This window comes from Leucoraja erinacea, chromosome 7 (assembly GCF_028641065.1).
Source record: "Leucoraja erinacea ecotype New England chromosome 7, Leri_hhj_1, whole genome shotgun sequence".
NCBI classification, from domain to species: domain Eukaryota; kingdom Metazoa; phylum Chordata; class Chondrichthyes; order Rajiformes; family Rajidae; genus Leucoraja; species Leucoraja erinaceus.
Genome location: NC_073383.1, coordinates 27,167,869 through 27,195,609, shown reverse-complemented (window position 1 = coordinate 27,195,609; position 27,741 = coordinate 27,167,869). Strand labels below are relative to the sequence as shown.

At 44.0% G+C, this 27,741-nt stretch overlaps 1 protein-coding gene across 9 annotated transcripts in view; it reads right to left on the bottom strand.

The window, feature by feature from the left end:
- LOC129698790 (myosin light chain kinase, smooth muscle-like) overlaps window positions 1-27,741 on the bottom strand; it is a 258,392-nt gene that overhangs the window by 102,027 nt on the left and 128,624 nt on the right. For all 9 annotated transcript variants that reach the window (XM_055638067.1, XM_055638068.1, XM_055638065.1 and 6 more), the window contains 4 exons: window positions 26,563-27,644; window positions 25,416-25,619; window positions 22,257-22,391; window positions 9,043-9,195 (listed from right to left, as the gene is read on the bottom strand). In XM_055638067.1, the coding sequence (XP_055494042.1) occupies window positions 9,043-9,195; window positions 22,257-22,391; window positions 25,416-25,619; window positions 26,563-27,644 (1,574 nt within the window). The remainder of the gene's footprint in view (window positions 1-9,042; window positions 9,196-22,256; window positions 22,392-25,415; window positions 25,620-26,562; window positions 27,645-27,741) is intronic.

Below are 27,741 nucleotides of genomic sequence, written 5' to 3'. Positions count from 1 at the left end.
ACCCTGGAACCGATGTTTGAACACAAAGCAAAACAGAATCATATTTTTCAGTAAAATATTCAGATATTTCAATTGCAGTCATTTGCTTTTGTTAGATTTCTGTGCTAAGAGATGTATTTTGTGTAGTTTACTTAAGTAAATCCTCATAAATTCTATATTGAAAAATTCATTGGCTTGGTATAAGTGTAAATTGTCCCCAGTGTGTGTAGGATAGTGTTAATGTGCGGGGATCGCTGGTCGGTGCGGACTCGGCGGGCCGAAGGGCCTGTTTCCGCACTGTATCTCTAAACTAAACTAAACTAATAACCAGTCAGAGCAGAAAAATGCAACATGTCATGCAAATGGAATGCACGTTATAAGATGCAAAGGACTGTAGTAACTCAGCAGGTCAGGCAGCATCCTTGGGTAGGTGACGTTTCAGGTCAGGACCTTCAAATGAGTAGGAAGGAACTTCAGATGCTGGTTTACACCGAAAATACACACAAAATGCTGGAGTAACTCAGCAGGCCAGGCAGCAACTCTGGAGAAAAGGAATAGGTGATGTTTCACGTCAAGGTACTTCAAAAGACTCAATCTTTATTCCCGAGATGCTGCCTGATCCGCTGTGGTGCCCTTCTTCAGATGCTGCCTGGCTCGCTGAGTTACTCCAGGACTTTGCTTCTATCTTCGGTGTAAACCAGCATCTGCAGTTCCTTCCTATTACAGTTGATAAGTTGTATTGGTTACAATCAACCATCCTAATGCTTATTATTTTCTACTTGAAGTAATCCCTCATATCAGAGCTTTCTATTTTAGATATCTCTCTGTAAGAGAGCAAACGTTCTTTCATCTGGTTCACCCACATGGTTTTATTGCAACATTTTTGTACGTTCAAATAGTTTAAGTGGAAAAGAGAGGTTTGGGGGTGGGGTGGACAAAACCTGACACGAGGATATTCTGGAGAAAGGAGAGATTTTGTTTCTCTGCTGGACGTGATGTAGGGAATAGGGAGGTAGGGAGACAGCAGGACTTAATTGTGGCATATTAGATATTTGGAAAAGGTAGGAGTTATCGCCATCTGCTGGACAGTAAAACTCACAGCAAGTTATTTGCAGGGGAGACATTTGTGTGTTTACTTGAGACTCTAGAGATATAGTGCAGGAACGGGCCCTTCGGCCCACCAGTCCACGCCGGCCAGTAATCCCCGTACACTAGCACTATCTTAAGCACTAGGGACAATTTGCAATTTTACCTAAGCCAATTAACCTACAAATCTGTACGTCTTTGGAGTGTGGGAGGAAACCGGAGCATCCGGAGAAAACCCACGTGGTCACAGGGAGAATGTACAGTACAAACTCTATACGGACAGTATCCATAGTCATGATCGAACACAGGCCCCTGCACTGTAAGGCAGCAACTCTACCGCTGTGCTACTGTGCCACACCTTTGTTCTTGAATGTTTATAGAAAAAAGATTCAACAGTAAAAGCCAAGTCTCCTTAAAGTACTGTCTTGTACAACTATTCCTAACAATAATCATGCTTTTGTTAAGGCTCATGCCTAAACAGAGATAGTCTTTTCAAAACAATGTGGGTAGGAGGGAGACACTAGAGAAGTACTGGAGAATCTCAGCAGGCCAGGCAGCATCTGTGGAGGGAAATGGGCAAGCGACATTTCAGTCGACAACCTCCTTCAGTCTGATTGGAATTGAGGCGGGAAATATGGAAAAGAGTGGTGAGAGACAGGATAAAAGCTAGCAAGTGATAGGTGGATGAAGGTGAGGGTTTCTGAAGAAGTATCCCGACCTGAAACGTCTTTTCTCCAGAGATGCGGCCTGATCCGTTGAATTACTCCAGCATTTTGTGTCTATCTTTGGTATAAACCAGCATCTGCAGTTCCTTTTGATTGCAGGGGAGGGGCTGTTTGGTTGGCAGATGGGTGGAGTAAGTGACAAAGGCTAGAGATGAAAAGGAGACAAAAGGGAGTTAGGTAAGGAGAGAAGTGAAATGTAAAGCTGGAGGGAGGAATGTGGGCGAAAGGGGATGAGGATGGGGAAAGGTAAAAGGGAAATAAGGGACTGGAAGATGGGAGCTAAGTGTACAAAGGAGAAAGGAAGAGGGTGATGGGGGAGTTGGGAGAAGGTAGGAGAAATAGTGATTAGGAGAGGGATGGGAGAAGGTAGGAGTAATGGGAACATACTGGGGTGGGAGTGGGGGGCATGGGGAAGTAAGAAGGGTGGAGGGGGACAGTTGCCGTGTGAAAATCGAGTGATGTACTGCTTCCAGATGGCCAGACCTCATACAACATTTAGAAAGATTGTAGGATTACAGCATACTGGCAGGATGCAAATGACTTGGATGAGGAAAAGACAGTTAGTTGCTGCTTTCTTAATAGACACCAGCCCTGAAGATCGTGACAGGGTTATAAAACAAGTGGATGAGGTCTAGCTATCATTAAATGCTGGAATGTCTCAGAATTGCAGAATAATTGAGACTTGACAAATCAAGCTAAAATAAAGGGGTAGACACATAGTATTGGAGTAACTCAGCGAGTCAGGCAGCATCTATGGAGTTAACGCTTCAGGTCGGGACACTTCTTCAGACCCCTGAAAAAGGGCTCCGACCCAAAATGTCAACTATTCCTTTTCTCCAGAGAGACTCCAGCACTTTGTGTCTATCTTCAGTTTAAAACCAGTATCTGCAGTTCCTTCCTACACAAAATGAAGGTGTTACTGATTTTTGGTGCTGCTGTTTTGAAACAGATCCGTTTAATTTGTACTTTTTAATTTGCTACATGTGTCAGATTATTCGTTGAGAGGGGAGTGAATCCATTAAAAGGACTTCTTGTCAAACAGATCTGGCTTTTACACCTGTTTGTGAGATCTCCCATTGGAAATGACAAAGAACATTACATCAGAGTTACTTAAGTTGTTGAAAATTTGATGCAAATGTCACTAAAAAATAAGAAAGTGTAAAAAAACATTGAGTGATGTGGGGAGCTTGTGTGAACAAATTAAAATTGTTATCAGTGAGGATCCCTATTAGATCATAAACCCATAGATATAGGGGCAGAATTAGGCCATTTGGCCCATCGAGTCTACTCCACCATTCGATCATGGCTGACCTATTTATCCCTCTTAATCCCATTCTCCTGCCTTCTCCCCATAACCTTTAATGCCCTTACTAATCAAGAACCTATCAATCTCTGCTTTAAATATACCGATGTTTAGTTTAGGTTAGTTTAGTTTAGGGATACAGCATGGAAACAGGCCCTTCAGCCCACCATGTCCATGCAGGCCACAATCACCCTTACACTCGTTCTATCCTACACACTAGGGGCAATTTACAGAAGCCAATTAACCTACAAACCTGCACGTCTTTGAAATGTGGGAAGAAACCGGAGCACCCGGAGAAAACCCGGCACCTGACAGCACCCGAGGTCAGGATCGAACTGGGGCCTCCGGCGCTGTAAGGCAGCAACTCTACCGCTGCGCCACTGTGCCGCCCCAATGTCATGGTCTCCACAACCGTCTGTGGCAATGAATTCCACAGATTCGTCAGCCTCTGGCTAAAGAAATTCATCTTCAACTCCATTCTAAATTTAGTACAAAAACCACAATGTAAAACGTTCTCACTAATGTGTAGTAATCTAAAGACCACATATGAAAGTCAAGGTTTGGTACTTTTTTTGCCACATCCCAAATGACCATTAAAATCAGTGAAGTGTTTTGGAATTCACAGTTACTGCCTACAATACACTGCTTCGGAAATCTCTACGTTCTGATATAGAATAAACTTATCAACATTCCTTTGTAAAACAGTTGTGCAAACAAATTCTGAATCTCATCCAAACACAGCTTTTTAGTAAAAACTACATTGTCATTAAAAATAGGGTGAATGCACAGTCTTTTTTCCCCAGGTAAGAGAATGATGAATTAGAGGACGTAGGTTTAAAGTGAGAGGAGAAAGAGTTAAAAGGAACCTGAGGGGCAACTTTTTCACATGTGGGTGTATGGGACAAGCTGCCAGAAGAAGTAGCTAAGACAGGTACATTAACAACAATTAAAAGCCATTTGGACAGGTACATGGAATGGAAAGGTTTTGAGGGAGAATGTAGGAATGAGGATGGTTTACAGATGCTGATTTACAAAAGAAGACACACATGCTGGATTAACACACTGTATCAGGCAGCATCTCTGGAGAACATGGGAAAGGTTCAGAGGGATACAGGCCAAATGTGGGCACATGGGACTAGATTAGATGGGGGCATCTTGGTTGGCATAGATGAGTTGGGCCGAAGGGGATCTCTTCATGAAAGTGAATTTGTCTTTCCAGCACTGGTTGGTAAACGTTCTCTGATCTCTAGAAACACCAATCACTCCATATTGGGGAAGTTTAATTGCAACCTATACTGTTGAAAGTATCGATCATAAGTTCAGATGTCATTGGAGCTGAATTAGGCCATTCGGCCCATCGAGTCAATTCTGCCAGTCCATCATGGCTCATCTATCTTTCCCACTCAACCTCATTCTCCTGCCTTCTCTCCGTAACTTTGGACATCCTTTCAAATCATGAACGTGTCAATCTCTGCTGTAAAAATGCCCAATGACGGCCTCCACAGCCATCAATGGCAATGAATTCCACAGATTCACCACCCTCTGGCTAAATAAATTCCTCCTCATCTCCATTCTAAAGGTACGTCCTTTTATTCTGAGGCTATGGCCTCTGGACCTAGACTCTCCCACGAGTGGAAACATTCTCTCCACATCCACTCTATCCAGGCCTTTCACTATTCGGTTGGTTTCGAATGAGATGCCCCCTCATCCTTCTAAACTCCAGCGAGTACAGGCCCAGTGCCGTCAAGTCATTGTGGTATTGTTTCAGATTATTATAGGGTGGCACACTGACGCAGCGGTAGAGTTTGACTAGTCTCGGACTAGTCTGAAGAAGGGTCTCGACCCGAAATGTCACCTATCCTTCTCTCCAGAGATGCCGTCTGTCCCGCTGAGTTACTCTAGAATTTTGTGTCCATCAGCAGTAGAGTTGCTCCCTTACAGCACCGGAGACTTGGGTTCGATCCGGACTCCGCTCTCTGTATGGAGTTTGCACGTTCTCCCTGTGACTGTGTGGGTTTTCTCTGGGTGCTACGAGGTTATTGCGATGTGGTCAACCTTTGAGGCCCACATGTGGATTTCAATTTGACACCAGTGGTTGTTGTTGGTCCTGACCAACAGAGTATGTGCCCAAGACTACAATTCTCTCTGTCAGTTGCTCCTCAATTCATTTCTACTTGCTTGCTCTGCTTGCTTGGTCCGTACCAGTTACCAGGATACAGCAACCTGAAAGTTTTTTAAACTAACATTGGGAGGAGCAGAAGGACTTTTAGAAGCTGCTTCAGGAAAACTTCCACCTTCTTTTCCTTCCTCTCGTTCAGTTGTGACGTAGAACGTGGGGGCAGCATAGTGGCGCAGCGGTAGAGCTGCTTCCTTACAGCGCCAGAGACCCGGGTTCGATCCTGACTATGGGTTTTTTACCGTTATGCTGTAAGCTACCCAAGTGGAATACGAGGCGCTGTTCCTCCAGATGGCCTCACTCTGGCAATTGAGGAGGCCCAGGACAGAAAGGTCAGCATGGGAACCAGGAGGGGAGTTAAATGGTTAGCAACTGGGAGATCCAATAGGCCTTGGTGGACCAAGCACAAGTGTTTGGTGAAATGGTCGCCGAGTCTGTGCTTGGTCTCATCGATGTGCAGGAGGCCTCAGTGGGATCACCGAATGCAATAGGTTAGGTTAGAGGAGGTGCACATGAACCTCTCTTTCACCCTGAAGTACTGCTGGATGGGTGAGAGGGAGGAGGATACACATGAAAACATACAAATGGCTAATATAAAAGGGAAAACATCATGTGGAAACGTGCTGGCACTCTGAGAACCCTCTGTACATATCAGAAAATGAATCAGGCTGGAAGTAAACTGCAGCTATAAATACACTTTCAAGAAGGGCTCAGCTAATAAATAAGATGGCTTTTCATCTCACTGCAAGAAAGTTTGCAGCTCTGATTTCAATCAGTGGGATCCGTTTGTGAAAGTTTGTACAATAAGTTGGGAAGTCAAAGCAAACAAACAATTCCTAATATGGCCTTTGGAATATCTGAGAGAAAGTTACTGTTGCAATTCAAGGACTACTGAAATTATTTAAACGTTTGATTTAATGCATAAACAAGGAAGAGAAAGACTGTAACAAAGTTCTGTTAAAACAAAAACATTAACCAGTGGTTTGCCCCCAGTAAGTTGCATATTGCATATATTTTATTAATTGTTCTTTATCTCTCCACATCATCGTCTATATCTCTCGTTTCCCTTATCCCTAACCGGTCTGAAGAAGGGTCTCGACCCGAAATGTCACCCATTGCTTCTTTCCAGAGATGCTGCCTGTCCCACTGAGTTACTCCAGCTATTTGTGTCCATCTTACAGGCTGTATCTGATTTCCAATCTTCCAGAATCGAAATTAAGTTTAGCTTTTTCCCGAAAGAGAAAATCATTGTTTGTTCCTGGCCAATGCAATACTTCGAGAATTTACTGTAATTAAATTGGGTAGTTTAGAAATACAGCGTGGAAACTCCATACATTCTAGTGCATCTGAACATTCAGATCTGCTTCAGAAATTGAGGGCTTTTACCATTTGCATTTATGTAAAACTTTTCCCTGATTTCCTCAATTAAATATTTCTGTGGATATTTTCTCTGTCATATGACTTTCAGTCTTTAGATATGTAGCGTGGTAGCAGGGCCTTCGACCCACCAACTCCATCCTGACCAGTGATCACCTGTACACTTGTTCTATCCAACAAACACGAAGGACAATTTACAAATGCCAATTTACCTACAAACCTGCATGTCTTTGGAGTGTGGGAGGAAACTGGAGAATCCGGAGAAAACCCACACCATCACAGGGAGAATGTACAAACTCCACCCAGACAGCACCTGTGGTCAGGATCAAACCAGGCAGCAACTCTACTGCTGCACCACTGGTGGTATTGATTGGGATTTAGAATGAGTTACTGACCACCAATTTCACTGCAGAATACAAAAGGTAGAGTGTGAAATGTTTGTTTTAATGCTTGATTCTTTGTGGTCTAATAAACTGTGCTAAATACTAAATGTTTCATTTCATAAACAATTTAGTTCAGAGTGCCAAAGTGTGAGTTTCATGCACATAATGTATTTGATGTGTCAACTTGTATATAGTTTCTTGTGAGACAGAAGGGGTTACTGATTGAGTCTACAAGGCTTCCAGAGAAATCCCATTAGTGCCACTCCCCCACTCACTTCCCCGTGATCTATTTTCTTATGCAGACCCATCAACTGTTCAACAATTGAGGGGCAGCACAGTCGTGCAGCAGCAGAGTTGCTACCTTACAGCGCCAGAGACCTGGGTTCGATCCAGACTACGGGTGCTGTCTGTACGGAGTTTGTACATTCTCTCCGTGACCTGCGTGGTTTTCTCTGGCTGCTCTGGTTTTCCTCTCACATTCAAAAGCTTTACAGGTTTGTAAGTTAATTGGCTTTGGAAAAATTGTAAATTGTCTTTAGTGTGTGTAGGATAGTGTTAGTGTGCGGGATTGTTGGTCGGCGCGGACTTGGTGGGCCGAAGGACCACGCTGTCTCTCCAAACTAAACTAAACTGCACTCTCATTCTCCTGCCACTCACTACTCACTGTAGGTAATTCCAAGTAACCAATTAATCTCCAGCCGAATGTTATTGTGATGTGATAGGGCACAGGGAGAATGTGCAAACTCCACACAGAGCATCAGAATTACGACTGGGTCGCGGGAGAAGCACCAACAACAATTGCCAAAGGATGATCCAGGAAGGTGTGTTTGGAAAAGGTGCCCAGTGAATTCGCAAATATCAACTTGTTATTCACAATTCACTGGGCATCTTTTGTAAACTTTCTATCAGTGTCAAGACTTTGCTGCAATTGCTTATTATTTGGCAATTAAACTCGCTACAGGTTGCTAGGCTTGGTATTTTACTGCGTGACAAAACTTTTGTTCCTTGACTGTCATTGAGCCATTGCAAGTCAGAAAGGGTATAATGCAAGAGAGAAAGTGTTGGAGTAACTCAGCAGGTCAGGCAACATTTCTGGAGAACATGAAAATGTGATGATTCGGCTTGGGAACCTTCTTCCGAATCCAGGGTCTGTAGAAGGGTCCCGACCTGAAACGTCACTTTCCATGTTCTCCAGGGATGCTACCTCACCCAGAGTAATTCCAGCACTTTGTGTCATTTTTTTAATACATCAGTATCTACAGTTCATAGTCTCTACAAGCGAATAATGCAACTTTGTTGTTCCTGTGACACATTCCATCTCTCTCTTTCACTGACACATTCCATCTTTCTCTTTCACTGCCACATTCCATCTCGCTCTGCCACATTACGTCTCTCTCTCTCTCTCTCTCTCTCATACAGTCTCTGACACACTCCATCAGTCTCTCTCTCCCATACTGGCACTCTCCATCACTCTGTTTGTACAATTGTCCATTTCTAGAACATTTTGTGTAAATAATTGTGATAAGTTGGAGTGATGAAAGAAGCTGAACGATAAGACGATGGAGACACAAGGAATTGCAGATGCTGGTTTGCAGAGAAAAACAACACAAAGCACTGGTATCTCGGCGGGTCATGCAGCATCTCTGGGAGACATGTCTAGGCGAAGTTTTGGGTCGGGAGCTTCTTCAGACGGTGTAGTACAAGAGGGAATAAAGATGAGTCAATGAGGGCTCAGGAATTAGGAAGAGCATGTGATTTGCCTCGGATGTAGGTCAGAAATGACTGGGCAAGAGCGGGGGGGGGGGGGGGGGGGGAACAAGATAGATTCAGGCATTTGGAGTTGTTCAATGGGAATGGGGCAGGAGCAGGCAAGAACAATGGGTCTGCCAGGGCAGTCCTCCAAAGATAATAAGATGATGGTAATTTTACTCTTACACAAAATAACTGGGTAAGATCGATTCATACAATATTATTTCTTTTCCACAGCAAGTAGAGTTGTAAAGATTCCCTTACCTTTCACCGTCACTTTGGCAGAGCAAGATACCGTTCCAAATTTGTTCTCTGCCACGCAGGTATAAACAGCATCATCTTCTGGCAAAGCATCCAGCACGGATAACTTTGCTATGCCATCTTTATAAGTGTTGTGTGCGTACTGGAAGGGTTTGTCTGTGGATGAAAGAGAGGAATTTGAAACCGTCAAACAAATCGACCTTAAGTATGACTACATCTTGATGATGATGATACTTTATTGTCACTTGTAGCCATGCACAGTGAAATCCTTTGTGTTTGCCAACAAAGTACACAAAAGAGTTGCCACAAAGGCCCGACATAGTTACAAAAAGTGAAAAAGATTGTTTACCCCATCCATTCCTCATAATTCTATCAGGTTTCCTTTGAACCTCTGATGCTTTAGAGGAAATGACCAATGTTTATTCAACCTCTTTATAGCTAATACCCTCTAATGCAGGCAGCATCCTGGTGAACCTCTTCTGCACACTCTCAAATCTCCACATGCTTCCTGCAACACAATAACGGGACCAGAGTTGGTGACGCTGCCTGCATCCAGGCAAGTGAAGAGTGTTCCATCACATTAGGGGTATCAGAATTTAATTACAGGTCCACCACTGACTTTCTGGCACCTCCTTTAATCCGGACCAAATTATGAGAGTGCACTTGATATCCCCCCCAGAGGTCCCCACGAAAATGTGGCACGTTGGCTGGGTGAGGGGGGGCGATCCGAACTTTGCTGATCGGCGAGTCAAATTTGTCCCCTGCTCTGGAATATCGGCCCGGCTGGAGCCGGCCGATCCATTCCCACGGCCGACTAATGTGAATGACGACATAACGTGGATAACGTTCAGTGCAAGAGTTTAGTGTAATGTACAGTAAAGTCCAATCAAAGATAGTGGAGATAGTAGCTCAGGAATGCCCTCTAGTAGTTGGTAGGATGGTTCAGTTGAGTGATAAGGGCTTTGGGATGCGGGAAGAAGGCGGAGCACCTGGAGCAAACCCACGTGGTCACAGAGAAAACGTGCAAACTCCACACAAACAGCACATGAGGTGAGGATCAAACCTGGGTCTCTGATGCTGTGAGGCAGCAGCTCCAAGTGTGAACCACTGTGAATACTTAGGAATCTCCCGAAATCTGTCTGCTAAGAGTGAACGATCAAGGATTTCATTATCTGCTCTGACTTCACATTCCTATACCCTTGAAATGGGAGATTATTTCCGTTTTAATACTATCTGGCTTTTTTGTTACTTCTTAATTTCCCTTTCGATTGACCTCAACTGCAATGGGCTGGTATCCCAGCGGAAGTTGTTCTTTGACCTTCCCGTCTATAAAAAGATTCCTTAAAGCTGGGGCTTTGCAGGGTATGCTTATAAAACCATTCTGTCTTGTTTGTATCTGAAAACAATTTCATCTGCTATTTATAATGCCTGTCTGTGCTCTCAGAGTCCAAACACATCATCCAAGTCTTGAACTGGCATTAACCTTAAAGAAAATCCTTGCACTGACTTGTAGCACTGTCAAAGTTACTTTTGCTGTTGCTTCAAGAAGAAATTCACAGAACATAGAACAGTACAGAAGATAGACACAAAGTGCTGGAGTAACTCAGCGGGTCAGACAGCATCTCTGGAGAAAAGGAATAGGTGATGTTTTGGGTCAGAACCCTTCTTCAGACTGATAGAGAAGGCCAGAACAAAACAAAACAGGGTCGGCAACAGATAACCTTGGGAAGGGTGGAGCCAATAATGGCCCATTGTTGGATGGGGAAGATGTGTGCATGACAGGGATATAAGGATGCGAACAGTAGAACTAGTAGGATGACTAGAGTGAAGGATGGAGGGGGTGAGGGGGTGGAGGGGGGAAAGGATGTAAGAGTTATTTGAAATTAGAGAAATCAACGTCCATCCGACTGTGTTGGAAGCAGCCCAAGCAAAAATATGAGCTGCTGTTCTTCTGATTTGCGTGTGGCCTCAGTCTGACAGTGGAGGAGGCCCAGGAAAAGAAAGGTCAATATTTAGAGCGGGAAGCGGAGTTAAAATGTCTGGCATCCAGGAGATCGTGTCGGGCAAACGCAGACTGAGCGTCAGTGCTCAGCAAAACGATTCGATATAAACAGCACCTGCATTTCCATCCTACACTTAGAACAGTACAGGATAGAAACAGGCCCTTCGGCCCACAATGCCTGTGCCAAACATGATGCCAAGTTAAACTGATCTTCTCTGCCTGCGCGTGATCCACATCCCTCCATTCCCCGACTGCCCTTTTGCTTATCCAGAAGCCTCTTCAACACCACTATAGGATCTACCTCCACCACCATCACCACCTCTGCTGCATGTTCCAGGCATCTACTACCCGCTTACTAAAAAAAAAACTTGCCCCACAAATCTTCTTTCAACTTTGCCCCTCTCACCTTAAAGCAATGCCCTTTAGTCTTTGACATTACCAGCCTGGGAAAAAGGTTCACGTGACTTGAACTATAATGGAAAATTTCCTGGTGGTGTCTCGGGGGAAAGGAATTTAGGGAACTTCAAAGCAGGTCTAACTTAAACAAGTTTTCAAGTTATATTTGAAAGTAAATGTCTTTTCTGTTGTGTTTGCGTGTGGCCCACTCAAGATCCAATGAACATATGGAAGAGGACCAAGCTGTAAATAACATGCATCCTGAAATAATACCTTTATTGCAACAGAGCAAAATCAAATCACAGGGCAAAATTGAGTAGACACAAAATGCTGGAGTAACTCAGCGGGTGAGGCAGCATCTCTGGAGAGAAGGAATGGGCGACGTTTCGGGTCGAGACCTTTCTTCAGACTGAGGTCGGGGAGGGGGTGGGACAAAGATAGAATGTAGTCAGAGACTGTAAGACTGTTGGGAGAACTGGGAAGGAGAAGGGGTGGAGAGAGAAAGCAAGGACTATCTCTAACCAACGTTAGAGAAGTCAATGTTCATACCACTGGGATGTAATGGGCAAAATCAAGTATTAGATTAGTTTCATGTTGCTAAGATTGAGTAATGTATTTCAAGGTCACGAGGGACAGGCTTCATCAGTGGTACAGCTTAACTGCAGAGAGATGGGTTTTGGAAGTACATGATTCAGATGTGTTTGATATAGTATAAAGCACAACAGCCTAGGTCTTGCTGCACTGATACCAGCAATGCTGTCAGCACAGAAATAGGCCCATCCGCCCAATTTTCCCATTCCGATCAACATGCCACTTCTACACTAGTCCCACCTGCCTGCGTTTGGCCCATACCCCTCTAAATCTTTTCTATCCATGTACCTGTCCAAATGTCTTTTAGGTATTGTTGTCATACCTGTCCATATGCCCCACATCCTCTCAGTTGGAAAGTTGCCCCTCAGGTTTTTATTAAATATTTCCCCATATCACCTTAAGCCGATGTCCTCTGGTTCTCGATGCCCCTCATACAGAAGACAATGCTAACTGTTGGTGAGTGGCAATTGCAAAGGGAAGTGGAGATTTGCAAGCACACTGGGAGTGAGATTGATATTGGGGAATAGATAGGCGTTTCTGCGGCCGCAAACGAGACTCCAGGATGGTATGTTTCCTCCCTGGTGCAAGGGTCAGGGATGTCACTGAACGGCTGCAGAACATTCTGGAGGGGGTGGGTGAACAGCCAGTTGTCGTGGTGCATATTGGCACCAACGATATAGGTAAAAAAAGGGATGAGGTCCTACAGGATGAATTTAGGGAGCTAGGAGATAAACTTAAAAGTAGGACCTCAAAGGTAATAATCTCTGGATTACCACCAGTACCACGGGCCAGTCAGAGCAGAAATAGGAGGATATTGCAGATGAATACATGGCTTGAAAAATGGTGCAAGGGGGAGGGATTCAAATGTTTAGGGCATTGGAACCAGTTCTGGGGGAGGTGGGACCAGTACAAACAGCACGGTCTGCACCTGGGCTGGAATGGAACCAATGTCCTTGGGGGAGTGTTTGCTCGTGCTGTCGGGGAGGATTTAAACTAATGTGGCAGGGGGATGGGTACAAGAGCAGAGAGGCAGGGGGTGTAAAATGAGGATAGAAGAAATAGGTAGCAAGGTGAAAAGTAAAAGTGGCAGGCAGACAAAACAAGGGCAAAAATCAAAAAGGGCCACTTCTCAACATAATTGTATAAGGGGTAAGAGAGTTGTAAAAACAAGCCTGAAGGCTTTGTGTCTCAATGCAAGGAGTATTCGTAATAAGGTGGATGAGTTGAACGTGCAGATAGCCATTAATGATTATGATATAGTTGGGATCACGGAGACATGGCTCCAGGGTGACCAAGGCTGGGAGCTGACCATCCAGGGATATTCAATATTCAGGAGGGATAGAGAGAAAGGAAAAGGAGGTGGGGTAGCGTTGCTGATTAGAGAGGAGATTAACGCAATGGAAAGGAAGGACATTAGTTTGGAGGATGTGGAATCGGTATGGATAGAGCTGCAAAACACTAAGGGGCAGAAAACGCTGGTGGGTGTTGTGTACAGGCCACCTAACAGTAGTAGTGAAGTTGGAGATGGTATCAAACAGGAAATTAGAAATGCGTGCGACAAAGGCAAAGCAGTTATAATGGGTGACCAATCTACATATAGATTGGGTGAATCAAATTGGCAGGGGTGCTGAGGAAGAGGATTTCTTGGAATGTATGTGGGATAGTTATCTAAATCAACATGTAGAGGAACCAACGAGAGAGCAGGCTATTTTAGACTGGGTATTGAGTAATGAGGAACGGTTAGTTAGCAGTCTTGTTGTGCGTGGCCCCTTGGGCAAGAGTGACCATAATATGGTTGAATTCTTCATTAGGATGGAGAGTGACATTGTTAATTCAGAAACAATGGTTCTGAACTTAAAGAAAGGTAACTTTGAGGGTATGAGACGTGAATTGGCCAAGATTGACTGGCAATTAACTCTAAAAGGGTTGACGGTGGATAATGCAATGGAAGTCATTTAAAGACTGCATGGATGAACTGCAAAAATTGTTCATCCCAGTTTGGCAAAAGAATAAATCAGGGAAGGTAGTGCATCCGTGGATAACAAGGGAAATCAGGGATAGTATCAAAGTGAAGGATGATGCGTACAAATTAGCCAGAAAAAGCAGCATACCAGAGGACTGGGAGAAATTCAGAGACCAGCAGAGGAGGACAAAGGGCTTAATTAGGAAAGGAAAAATGGATTATGAAAGAAAACTGGCAGGGAACATAAAAACTGACTGCAAAAGTTTTTATAGATATGTGAAAAGAAAGAGATTAGTTAAAACAAATGTAGGTCCCTTGCAGTCAGAAACAGGTGAGTTGATCATGGGGAACCAGGATATGGCGGACCAATTGAATAACTACTTTGGCTCCGTCTTCACAAAGGAAGACATAAATAATCTGCCGGAAATAGCAGGGGACAGCGGGTCAAAGGAGTTGGAGGAATTGAGTGAAATCCAGGTTAGTCGGGAAGTGGTGTTGGGTAAATTGAATGGATTAAAGCCTGATAAATCCCCAGGGCCAGATAGGCTGCATCCCAGAGTACTTAAGGAAGTAGCTCCAGAAATAGTGGATGCATTAGTAATAATCTTTCAAAACTATTTAGATTCTGGAGTAGTTCCAGAGGATTGGCGGGTAGCAAACGTAACCCCACTTTTTAAGAAGGGAGGGAGAGAGAAAACGGGGAATTACAGACCAGTTAGTCTAACATCGGTAGTGGGGAAACTGCTAGAGTCAGTTATTAAAGATGGGATAGCAGCACATTTGGAAAGTGGTGAAATCATTGGACAAAGTCAGCATGGATTTACGAAAGGTAAATCGTGTCTGACGAATCTTATAGAATTTTTCAAGGATGTAACTAGTAGCGTGGATAGGGGAGAACCAGTGGATGTGGTGTATCTGGACTTCCAGAAGGCTTTCGACAAGGTCCCACATAAGAGATTAGTATACAAACTTAAAGCACACGGCATTGGGGGTTCAGTATTGATGTGGATAGAGAACTGGCTGGCAAACAGGAAGCAAAGAGTAGGAGTAAACGGGTCCTTTTCACAATGGCAGGCAGTGACTAGTGGGGTACCGCAAGGCTCAGTGCTGGGACCCCAACTATTTACAATATATATTAATGATCTGGATGAGGGAATTGAAGGCAATATCTCCAAGTTTGCGGATGACACTAAGCTGGGGGGCAGTGTTAGCTGTGAGGAGGATGCTAGGAGACTGCAAGGTGACTTGGATATGCTGGGTGAGTGGGCAAATGTTTGGCAGATGCAGTATAATGTGGATAAATGTGAGGTTATCCATTTTGGTGGCAAAAACGGGAAAGCAGACTATTATCTAAATGGTGGCCGATTGGGGAAAGGGGAGATGCAGCGAGACCTGGGTGTCATGGTACACCAGTCATTGAAGGTAGGCATGCAGGTGCAGCAGGCAGTAAAGAAAGCGAATGGTATGTTGGCTTTCATAGCAAAAGGATTTGAGTATAGGAGCAGGGAGGTTCTACTGCAGTTGTACAGGGTCTTGGTGAGACCACACCTGGAGTATTGCGTACAGTTTTGGTCTCCAAATCTGAGGAAGGACATTATTGCCATAGAGGGAGTGCAGAGAAGGTTCACCAGACTGATTTCTGGGATGTCAGGACTGTCTTATGAAGAAAGACTGGATAGACTTGGTTTATACTCTCTAGAATTTAGGAGATTGAGAGGGGATCTTATAGAAACTTACAAAATTCTTAAGGGGTTTGACAGGCTAGATGCAGGAAGATTGTTCCCGATGTTGGGGAAGTCGAGGACAAGGGGTCACAGCTTAAGGATAAGGGGGAAATCCTTTAAAACCGAGATGAGAAGAACTTTTTTCACACAGAGAGTGGTGAATCTCTGGAACTCTCTGCCACAGAGGGTAGTTGAGGCCAGTTCATTGGCTATAATTAAGAGGGAGTTAGATGTGGCCCTTGTGGCTAAGGGGATCAGGGGGTATGGAGAGAAGGCAGATACGACGGGATACTGAGTTAGATGATCAGCCATGATCATATTGAATGGCGGTGCAGGCTCAAAGGGCCGAATGGCCTACTCCTGCACCTAATTTCTATGTTTCTATGTTTCTATATTGCATTGAGTGGTGGAGAAGAACCAAGCTGGAATCTGGAGGAGGGAGTGGTGAACATAAATGTAACTGGGAGATTTATGTAGCCGAGAAGGATGACTGGATGCAGCTGGTGACTGTGCAAGTTGCAAGATATGGGAAAAGATTTGTGCAGTGTGTAGCAAGAAAACAAGAAAGTGGATAAATGTGGATAAATGTGAGGTTATCCATTTTGGTGGCAAAAACAGGAAAGCAGACTATTATCTAAATGGTGGCCGATTGGGAAAGGGGGAGATGCAGCGAGACCTGGGTGTCATGGTACACCAGTCATTGAAGGTAGGCATGCAGGTGCAGCAGGCAGTAAAGAAAGCGAATGGTATGTTAGCTTTCATTGCAAAAGGATTTGAGTATAGGAACAGAGAGGTTCTACTGCAGTTGTACAGGGTCTTGGTGAGACCACACCTGGAGTATTGCATGCAGTTTTTTGGTCTCCAAATCTGAGGAAGGACATTATTGCCATAGAGGGAGTGCAGAGACGGTTCACCAGACTGATTCCTGGGATGTCAGGACTGTCTTATGAAGAAAGACTGGATAGACTTGGTTTATACTCTCTAGAATTTAGAAGATTGAGAGGGGATCTTATAGAAACTTACAAAATTCTTAAGGGGTTGGACAGGCTAGATGCAGGAAGATTGTTCCCGATGTTAGGGAAGTCCAGGACAAGGGGTCACAGCTTAAGGATAAAGGGGAAATCCTTTAAAACCGAGATGAGAACAACTTTTTTCACACAGAGAGTGGTGAATCTCTGGAATTCTCTGCCACAGAGGGTAGTTGAGGCCAGTTCATTGGCTATATTTAAGAGGGAGTTAGATGTGGCCCTTGTGGCTAAGGGGATCAGGGGGTATGGAGAGAAGGCAGGTACGGGATACTGAGTTGGATGATCAGCCATGATCATATTGAATGGCGGTGCAGGCTCGAAGGGCCGAATGGCCTACTCCTGCACCTAATTTCTATGTTTCTATGTTTCTAAAGTGGGTAACATGGAGACACAAGGAACTTCAAAAACACAAATAAATGGAATAACTCAGTGGGTCAGGCAGCATATGTGAAAGACATGGATAGGTACTGTTTCGGGTCGAGATCCTTATGACCTTTAGACTCTAGAAATGCAGTGCGGAAACTGGCCCTCTGGCCCAATGAGTCTGCGCTGACCAGTGATCACCCCGTACACTAGCACTAGCCTACACGCTTATTTACAATTTACAAAGCCAAACCTGTATGTCTTTGAAGTGTGGAAGGAAACTGGAGCACCCAGAGACACAGGCGGTCACAGGGAGAATGTGCAAACTCCGTACAGACAGCAGCACCTTAGGCAGGATGGAACCCAGTCTCTGGCGCTGAATGGCAGCAACTCTACCCGTGCTCCATTGTGCCATCCTTTTTCAGACCAATTGACAAGTGAAAGACGAGGCAGGGTATGATATGCGGATGTAGGTTAGAGGTGAAAAGGAGACAAAAGGGTGCTGGATAAGGAGAGAGGTGGAGTGAAATGTAAAGCCAGAGGGAGGGATGATAGAGGTAGTAGGTGACAGGGGGTCGGGGCAGAAAAGAGTTTCTACTCTGAAAAGAGTTTGTAGTCTGAAGAAAAGTCTCAACCTGAAACGTCACCCATTCCTTCTCTCCAGACATGCTGCCTGCCCCACTGAGTTACTCCAGCATTTTGTGTCTAAAAGAATTTGTAGGTTCTCCCTGTGACCTTGTGGGTTTTCTCCAGGTGCTCCGGTTTCCACCCACACTCCAAAGATGTGCAGGTTTGTAGGTTAATTGGCTCTCTGGAAATTGCCACTGTTGTCGAGAGCATCTTTACCAACTGTATCACAACTGCTCTGTCTCCGACCGGAAGGCCTTGCAGAGGGTGGTGAAAATTGCCCAAAGCATCACCGGTTCCTCGCTCCCCTCCATTGAGTCTGTCCAAAGCAAGCGTTGTCTGCGGAGGGCGCTCAGCATCGCCAAGGACTGCTCTCACCCCAACCATAGACTGTTTACCCTCTACAGGTACAGGTCTCTCCGTTGCCGGACCAGCAGGTCCAGGAACAGCTTCTTCCCGGCGGCTGTCGCTCTACTCAACAACGTACCTCGGTGACTGCCAATCACCCCCCCCCCCCCCCCCCCCTGTCTGACACCACTGCCCCGCGCGGCTGGAATGGCCGCGGGACTTTGCGAGCGCACACCGGGGGCTCCAACACCAAGACCCGGTGTGCGACCTCGCACCACCCGGCGTGGCTTCAATGGCCGCGGGACAATCGCCATCGCCAGCCGGGGGAAATGCTAAATGCATTTCGTTGTCTCTGTACTGTACACTGACAATGACAATTAAAGTTGAATCTGAATCTGAATCTGTGTGTTGAGAGTGGATGTGAAAGTGGAATAACACAGAACTAGTGTGAATGGGTGATCGAGAGTAGGCGTAATCTCAGTGGGCCAGTTTCTATGCGGTATCTCTAAACTAAACTTATATAAGACTCAGGGGGGCTTGGCTGAAAGTAGCTTGATTACTGCCAGGACTGGGAGAGTAGAAACGGGTCATGGGAGCTAAACCTGCCTGCGTTTCTTCTCACGTTAAAATTGAGGCTTTCCTTGAAACTAACATCTTCCTCCAGATTTCTTCCAAGATGCCAGTGCTGTTAACCTTCAGTTCTGGTATGTTTTACGAATCCAGCTTTTTACGAATCCAATCATTTTTATATAACGCATAAAATGCATGATAAGGGTAAATGTTATCAGTGTTTAACACATAATCCATTGTTCAGAACGATAAAAAAACAAGGAGTGAACATCAGCTGTTAGTATCTCAAATCCCAAAACTACAGGATTGGCATTAAATCTTATCTTTTGAGAACACTAACCCGATCAGCTTCCGGTTACTGTAATCATATATTAAATGATTTCTGTGTGCAGGCCTCAAAAGAAAACTTCCTGGCAACTAATTCCAGCTGCCGTTCACAGTATCCCAATATGGAAAAGCTTCCTGACATCTGTATTGAATTTAACTCGCAGAACCTTTAACCCGTGCCCTTTTGTCCTAATTTATTTTAATATATTCAAAAGTGGCAACTTTGTTATGTCCCTACTGAGACATCCCTGGGCAAGGTTGAGGATCCCTACTTTATTGTGTGCTTACATATGGACTTCACTCTGAACACTTAAAAATGAGAAATCGTTAACATGTTAATACAGTCTACTTTGGAGTGCCATACTGTCGGAAGATAAACAGTCTCCATGAATAGTATAGAAAGGATGAAATAGGCAACGTCAATGATTTTTTAGTTTAGTTCAATTTAGAAATACAGGCCTTTTTGGCGTACCGAGTCCACACCAACCAGCGATGCCCGCAGGCAGACAAGCTCTATCCTAAACATTAGGGACAATTTACAATTTTTACCAAAAACAATTGACCTACAAACTTGTACGTCGTTGAAATGTGGGAGGAGATTGGAACACCCAGAAAAAAAACCCCACAGCAAGCCCCTACGTTCTTTACCCAGAGTATGAGTAATCGAGAACCAGGGAACATAGGCTTAAGGTGAGGGGGGAAAGATTTTTCACATAACTTTTTCACACAAAGGGTGGTGGGTGTATGGATCGAGCTGCTGGAGGAGGTGGTTGAGGAGGTACTATCACAACATTTAAGACAGGTACATGGATAGGACAGGTTTAGAGGAATATGTGCCAAATACAGGCAGGCGGGACATGTAGATGAGGCTTGTAGGTCGGCATGGTCAATTTGGGCCGAAGGACCCGTTTCCATGCTGTATGACTCCGACTCTAAATCTACGCTGAGGAAAAAGACAAATAAAACATAACGCAACCAGATTACAATCATGCTCAAAGTGGCACAGTGGCACAGCTGGTAGAGCCCGCTGTCTCACAGTGCCGGAGCCCTTGGTTTGACCCTGACCTTGGGTGCTGTTCGTGTGGATTTTGCATGTTCTCCCCGTGAATGCATGGGTTTCTTCCAAGTGCTCCTGTTTTCTCTCACATCCCAAAGAAGTGCACGGTTTGTAGATTAATTGGCCTGTGTAAATTGCCCCTGGTGTGTAGGGAGCGGATGCGAAAGTGGAATAACGTATAATTAGTGTGAACTTGGTGATCAATGGTCAGCAGAAACTCGATGGGCTGGAGGGCCTGTTTCCATGCTGCATCTTTCAATCAACCACCCAGTAACTCAAGAAAATGGAGGCACCTTCTGCCAACACTTTAGAACTACAGCATTGCGAACAAATTCTATCACTCAAATTCTGGAGTAAAGAGCAACCTAGTTTAGTTTAAGAAGGAACTGCAGATGCTGGAAAAATCGAAGGTAGACAAAAAAACTGGAGAAACTCAGCGGGTGAGGCAGCATCTATGGAGCGAAGGAATAGGTGAACTTTCGGGTCGAGACCCTTCTTCAGTCTGAAAAAGTTTTGGGTCGAGACCCTTCTTCAGTTCTCGACCCGAAACGGCACCTATTCCTTCGCTCCATAGATTCTGCCTCACCCACTGAGTTTCTCCAGCATTTTTATCTACCTAGTTTAGTTTAGTTTAGAGATGAGAGTTTAGAGATACAGCCCCTTCTGTACACCAATTCTGCGCCGATCAGGGATCCCACAAATTACAATTATACCAAGCCAATTAACCTACAAACCTGTATGCCTTTGGAGAGTGGAGGAAACTCATGCAGGTCACGGGGAGAATGTACAAACTCCAGCAAACTACAGCCCGCACTCGTGGTCAGAATCGAACCCAGGTGTCTGATGCTGCAAGGCAGCAACTCTACCAACTCTACTCTGCCACCGTGCCGCACTCTCCACCCAAAGTTTACAAAAGCTAGTGCCCTTGTCGTTAAGGATTTAAAATCAAAACACATGGTTCATTATTTCCTTAAAATCAAAAAGATAAAGTACAACAAAAGCACAACATTTTGTTTTAATTTGTTTGTTGTTCAAATTTCCAATTGAATTTCCTGTGAATTTATCAGGGAAATCTCAATCAAGGGAACTCTGATTACAACCACAAAGTAAAACTAACAACATGCTAAGATTGTGGCAGTGTGTACAGGAAGAGTTATGACTTTCATCTTGTTATACGGAAGGAGAGAATGATCAGCCGGTTAAGACTTTGTGTTAAGGCATTACTGATATATTTGCAAATATGGAAAGTAATCATTTAAAACTTTATAATTTGCAATGCAAAAAAAAAAAATCATATGTTTTCTTCAATAGAATGCAACCATTAGCATTTATTTATGATTAAGCATTCCACATTTGCTCACTGCAGTCAAAAAGTTAAAAGATTTTTTGTACAAGGTTTAGATTGTGAAAAGATTTGAGACACAATATTTTGGAATTATCCCAATTCACGGTGCAGAGGTAAGACCATCTGGTGTACCAGAGGAAGAAAGAATGATTGGGTTAATGTATGAGGAGCTTTTGATGGGTCTAAGACTTGGCTCACTGGAGTTTAGAAGGATTGGGGGGGGGGGGGGGGGGGGGGAGGGAAACTCATTGAAACCTACTGGATAATAGAAGGCGTGGATGGAATATTAGTGGAATGGATGTTTCCACTAATGGGAGAGTCTAGGGACAGAGGGCACAGCCTCAAAAATAAAAGGACATACCTTCAGTAAGCAGATGAGGGGGGATTTCTGTAGTCAGAGGGTGGTGGAATCTGTGGAATTCATTGCCACAGATGGTTATGGGGGCCAAGACATTGGGCATTTTTAAAGCGGAGATTGATATGATCTTGATTAGTAAGGGCGTCAAAGGTTATGGGGAGAAGGCTAGAGAATGGGGTTGAGAGGGAAAAATAGATCAGCTATGATTATACAACGGAGAAGACTAGATGGGCCAAATGGCCTAATTTGCTCCTACGTCTTATGATGTCTTAAGAACTAAATCGACTGTTTGAGAACTATCTGCTAATTAGTTGCAACAGTGACTGACAAAGTCAGGTTGTTTTACTGTAACAAAGACCTGTAATCAGACAACCCAATGATTAACAGAGGAATAAGGTAGCCTCAACAAAATCTCAAACTCAAATTGTTTTTTTTTCAACTTTGAACTTTAAACTAGGAATTAAAAGTTTGCAAAACTACTACATTGAAACTATTGGCGTGTAAAATATTTCTCTTACCATTGACAAGCCATGTAACGTGAGGCGGAGGTTTACCCTCCACCAAGCACTCCAGCACAAAATCCTGCCCTTCACTCACGGTGCAATCCTTCAGTTTGCTGGTGAACGCTGGGGGCAGCTCCTTGCCCTTGGATCCTTGAAATGATTGATCAAAAATAACCCATCATTAATATGTGCAAAAGCCTTTGCATATCCATTGCACATAAATTGTTGATGCAAATAACATTGGATAACATGTGCACGTATTATATTCTTTAGCTATTAAAGCAGGGTGCACCTTTTAAACTATTTAATAAGTTCATGTCAGAGGAGCAGTAGTAGGCCATTCAACCCATCTATGCCACCATTCAATAATGTTTGATCTATCTTTTCCTCTCAACCCCATTCTCCTGCCTTCTCCCCATAACCCTTGACACCCATACTAATCAGGTGTCTGTCAATCTCCCCCTTAAATGCTCTTCAAAGTTGCACAGTCATGTAAATGTATTGCAGTATTACCAAACAGTATCATCAGCAGCAATTTCTAGCTGGTGTCTTTACCCATCTGAACCATGAAGACCTGTGAATTAGGTCAGAGAGTTCACACATTAATTGATTTGACCAGTGCTGGTATAGCAAAGGCTATAATAGAAACTAAGCGCATTAGTAAAATAGCAATCAATAACCAACTGGTTGATTGTTGCCATTAGCATTCCAAACATTTAAATAGATATAAGAGTATCAAAACTGAAGGATGCAATCATCAGATTGAAGTGGGAAATGTTTGAAAACATTTCAAACGGCACAGTGGCGCAGCAGTAGAGTTGTGCCAGAGCTTACAGCACCAGAGACCCGGGTTCGATCCTGACTACGGGTGCTGTCGGTACAGAGTCTGTACATTCTCCCCATGACCGCATGGGTTTTCTACGAGTGTTCCGGTTTCCTCCCACACTCCAAAGGCATACAGGATTTGCCAGTTAATTGGCCACTGTAAAACTACCCCGACCGAGAGTGCAGGGAGTGGATGCGAAAGTGAGATATCATAGAATTGGCGTGATTGGGTGATTGATGATCGGCGTGGATTTGGTAGGTCAAAGGGCCAAAGTCCATGCTGTCTCTCAATACTAAACTAAACTAGCCTTGTGGTAGGAAGAATAAAACGATGTACCTTTAGAAAGAGATGAGGAGGAATTTCTTTAGTCAGAGGGTGGTGGATGTGTGGAATTCATTACCACAGACAGCTGTGGAGGCCAAGTCTAGGGATATTTTTAAGGCAGAGATTGAAAGATTCTTGATTAGTACGGGTCAGGGATTATGGGGTGAAGGCAGGAGAATGGGGTTGAAAGGGAAAGATAGATCAGCTATGATTGAATGGCAGAGTAGACTTGATGGGCTGAATGGCTTAATTCTGCTCCAATAAAGTATTAACTTATGAACTCGGAAAGCAGAAGAAATTAATCAAGGCTTAAGAGTTAAAATAGCCCAGGCCTTTTGTTTGGAAACTGGATGATTTTCCAACTCATTATACAACCCTCCAACCAAAGCCGGAATTAAAACTGGGGCCCATATGTTTCTGAGATGGTTTTTCAGGGGTTGAGATTTTGCCAGATTCTGCACAGATATTATTTCTGGATCATTGCCGATTAGATCTATCAAACTCATCTTACATTTTTTGAACATGGAAGCAAATGTTTGTTACTAGCAGTTTGCAGGGAGCCTTCAGAGTGCATAAGTAACAAATACCTAACATCGGATGCAGGTATTTGTAGCCAGACAATCATGTTCTTGATTTAAGGATGCATATGTTTGTATATCAGTTAGATTTTTTATCGCAACCTTGAGCCCTTTGAAGTAATATTTTGGTTCTTGGCTTTTAACTCGTAACTTATCAAAAAGGTTTTAAATGTATTTTTTAATTTGTAAGGGCAGGACTTCAATTCAGGTTTCTTGCTGTCTACCGAATACCACAACCAATGGATTCAGTTTAGTTTAATTTAATTCAAACAACTTCACTGGCTTCCCGTCTCCCACCGGATCACCTACAAAATCCTGGTCCTCACCTATAAAGCCCTCCACCATCTGGCCCCCCCCATATCTCACTGACCTCCTCTCCCCCTACCAACCCTCACGGTCCCTCAGATCCACATCAGCCGGTCTCCTCTCCATCCACAAATCCAACCTCCACAGTTTTGGAGACAGAGCCTTCTCCAGGGCAGCTCCCAGGCTCTGGAACTCCCTCCCCCAACTGATCCGCAATTCCGTGTCCCTCACCATCTTCCAGTCCCGCCTCAAGACCCATCTCTTCACCTCTGCCTATCCTTAGCCCCACGTCCCCCTCCCTTTTCATCTGTGCTTGAATTGCCTCATATTGTGTTTTGAATTGAATTCTGTCTTTAATTTGTGTACTAGTCATGTCTCTACTATTTATTTCATTCCGCATACATTTTTTTCCTCTACCTGCTAAATTTTTGTAAGGTGTCCTTGAGACTTTTGAAAGGCGCCCATAAATAAAATTTATTATTATTATTATTAATATTATTATTATTATTATTATTATTATTATTATTATTATTATTGTCACGTTTACCAAGGTACAGTGGAAAGCTTTTTGGTGTGTGCTAACCTGTCAGCGGAAAGACTATACATAATTACAATTGAACCGCCCACACATGATAAAGGGAATAACGTTTACTGCAAGATAAAGCCCAGTGAAGTCCAATTAAAGATAGTCCGAGGGTCTCCAATGAAGTAGATGGTAGTTCAGGATCGCTCTCCAGTTGTTGATAGGATGGTTCAGTTGCCTGATAACAGCTGGGAAGAAACTGTCCCTGAATCTGGAGGTATGCTTTTTCACACTTCTGTACCTCTAGCCTGATGGGAGAGGGGAGAAGAGGGAATGACGGGGGTGAGACTCGTCCTTCATTATGCTGGTGGTTTTACTGAGGCAGCGTGAAGTGGAGATGAAGTCCATGGAAGGGTGGTTGGTCTGTGTGATTGTCTGGGCTATGTACACAATTCTCTGCAATGTCTTGCGGTCTTGCATGGAGCTGTTCCCAAACCATGTTGTGATGCATCCCGAAAAAAGTGAATCCCAATCAAGTGAATATAATCTTAATCCCTAATGTGTTATTAAAAATGATATTGAAACAAAATGCAAAGTAATTTCATCAGACCACTTGCCTTTTACACTCAATGTCCAGCACCTTGAGAGTTGGCCTCTGCTGTTTGATGCAGTGCAGCTGTAAGAACCGCTATCTGAGACACTGATGTTGTTGAAACTAAGATGTTGAAGTCCATCATCCTCATATATTTTTACGGCTGGTTTTCCTTGCAGTGAAACTCCATTTTTAGCCCACTTTACTACTGGTTTGGGGGTTCCTGTAACTGTACAACACAAACATCTCAGATGATCTTAGTTTACTCTTGAGGTACAGCACGGAAACAGATCCACGCAGTCCGCACCGTCCAGCAATCCCCATACACTAGCACTATCCTACACACTGGGGACAATCTACAATCTTTACTGGTCAATTAATCTACAAACTTTGTATGTCTTTGGAATGTGGGAGGAAACCAGAGCACCCGGGAAAAACCCACGCTGTCACAGGGAGAACGTACAAACTCCGTACAGACAACACCCGTAGTCATGATCGAACTTGGGTCTCTCTGGTGCTGTCAGGCAGCAATTCTACCGCTGCGCCACCCACATTCTTGCATCTCACGTTTCCAGCATGTTTGAGTTTATGATTCTCGCACCATTTCTGGTGACTGAGATTCCATGTGTTCACTTGTTTACAGGACCCCCAGAGGTACGTTCCACTATTAATAGGCATTTACCCAATTTCACCAGCTGGAACCACCACTACTAGAGTCATACAGCATGGAAACAGGCCTTTCGGCCCAACTTGTCCACGCTGACCAAGATGCCCCATCTACATTAGTCCTCCCTGCCCGCATTTGGCCCATATCCTTCTACACCTTTAAGAGACTTTTAGATGGGCACATGGATATGCAGGGAATCGAGGGATATGGCTCTTGTGCAGGCTGGTTTAACTTGGCATCATATTTGGCACTGACATATTCAGCACAGACTTTGAGGGCCAAAGGGCCTGTTCCTGCACTACATATTTTATCTGTCCCACATGTGTAACATGACATGCCTTACAAAACTATACATTATTTGAGAGGTTTTCAAAAATTATGATCAGATGTAAACATTCCTAAAAATAGGTATGCAACTTAAAATGCAGATTTTGCAAGATTAATAAAAAATATATTCTATATTGCCATGTTAAGTCAATGCACTAAAGCACATGAGTTCACTTACTTGTGCAGCTGAACTTCAGTTCTTCACCCTCTTGAGTCGTCTGGTTTTGAGGACAAGTCAGGAAGTCGGGGGGTGATTCTGCAGATATTGATTTTCCGTCTATAATTCTCTTGGCTTCCCCATCCTGGGCAGGTTTCCCAGTCGTTCTCTGTGAATGTAGAGGGGTTCTGCAACCCTCTACGTTTACCTGCGAGACAACATTCTTGCACTCTTCCAGGTGCCTTCCCAGAGTATCTTTTGCCCCAGTGGTTAGTTGCTCTTCTCTCTTGCATGACTGAAGCAACGTAGCATCCTTGGCATTCTGCTGACTTTGGGTTTCTGCTGAACTTTGGGACTTCTGTTGGTTCGGGGCTGCAATGGTCCATTGGGTCCGTTGGACGGGAACGGCTGAGATGCTCTGAGGCACCTGCTCTTTGGAGACTGCTGTGACACTTTGGGATATGTGTTGATTCGGAGTTGTAATAAGGCTTTGCGGGGACTCTTTAGGTGTTGTACTGATTTGAGACATCTGTTGTTTCGTAGCAGTAATAAGGCTTTGAGGTGATTGCTTCGGTGCTGGTGTACTAAGTTGGGACATTTGCTGTTTAGTAGTTGTTACAAGGCTTTGAGGTGGCTGTTTTGGTGCAATTGTATTGATTTGGGATATTTGTTGTTTAGGAGATGCTTTGAAGCTTTGGGATGTCTGAAGTTTGGACACCATTGTAATGTTTTGGGAGGGCTGGTGCTTGGGATTTGATTGAGTGCTCGGGAGTTTCTGTTCAATGGAACATTTATTTCTTTCTCCTTGCGGCTCATGAAGGGTTATGGAACTTGTTCCTTTTTGGTACAGCCTAGCATATCTGTCATCTGCCTTTGATTCTGGATGAGACTTGTTTTCCTGTCTTTTGTCCATTCTCTCTTCTGTCTCAGCAATCTGCTTCTCACAGCCAGTGGGAGTGCTTTTTGCCACTTTTAAGCTCTCATTGGATTGATTGGTGACTGTGCTAGCCATCTTTTCGACTTGGATGCCATTTGCAGTTGCGTGTTTAGTTTCCAAATTTTCAGCTGTTTCAGCTCCATTGCTTCTTGGATGTACTGACGCACTATTAATGAATAGAAAATGTTGTCACTCCATCAATCCTCAGATGAATACTTTAATGCTTTAATGAAGATAGACACAAACTGCTGGGGTAACTCACC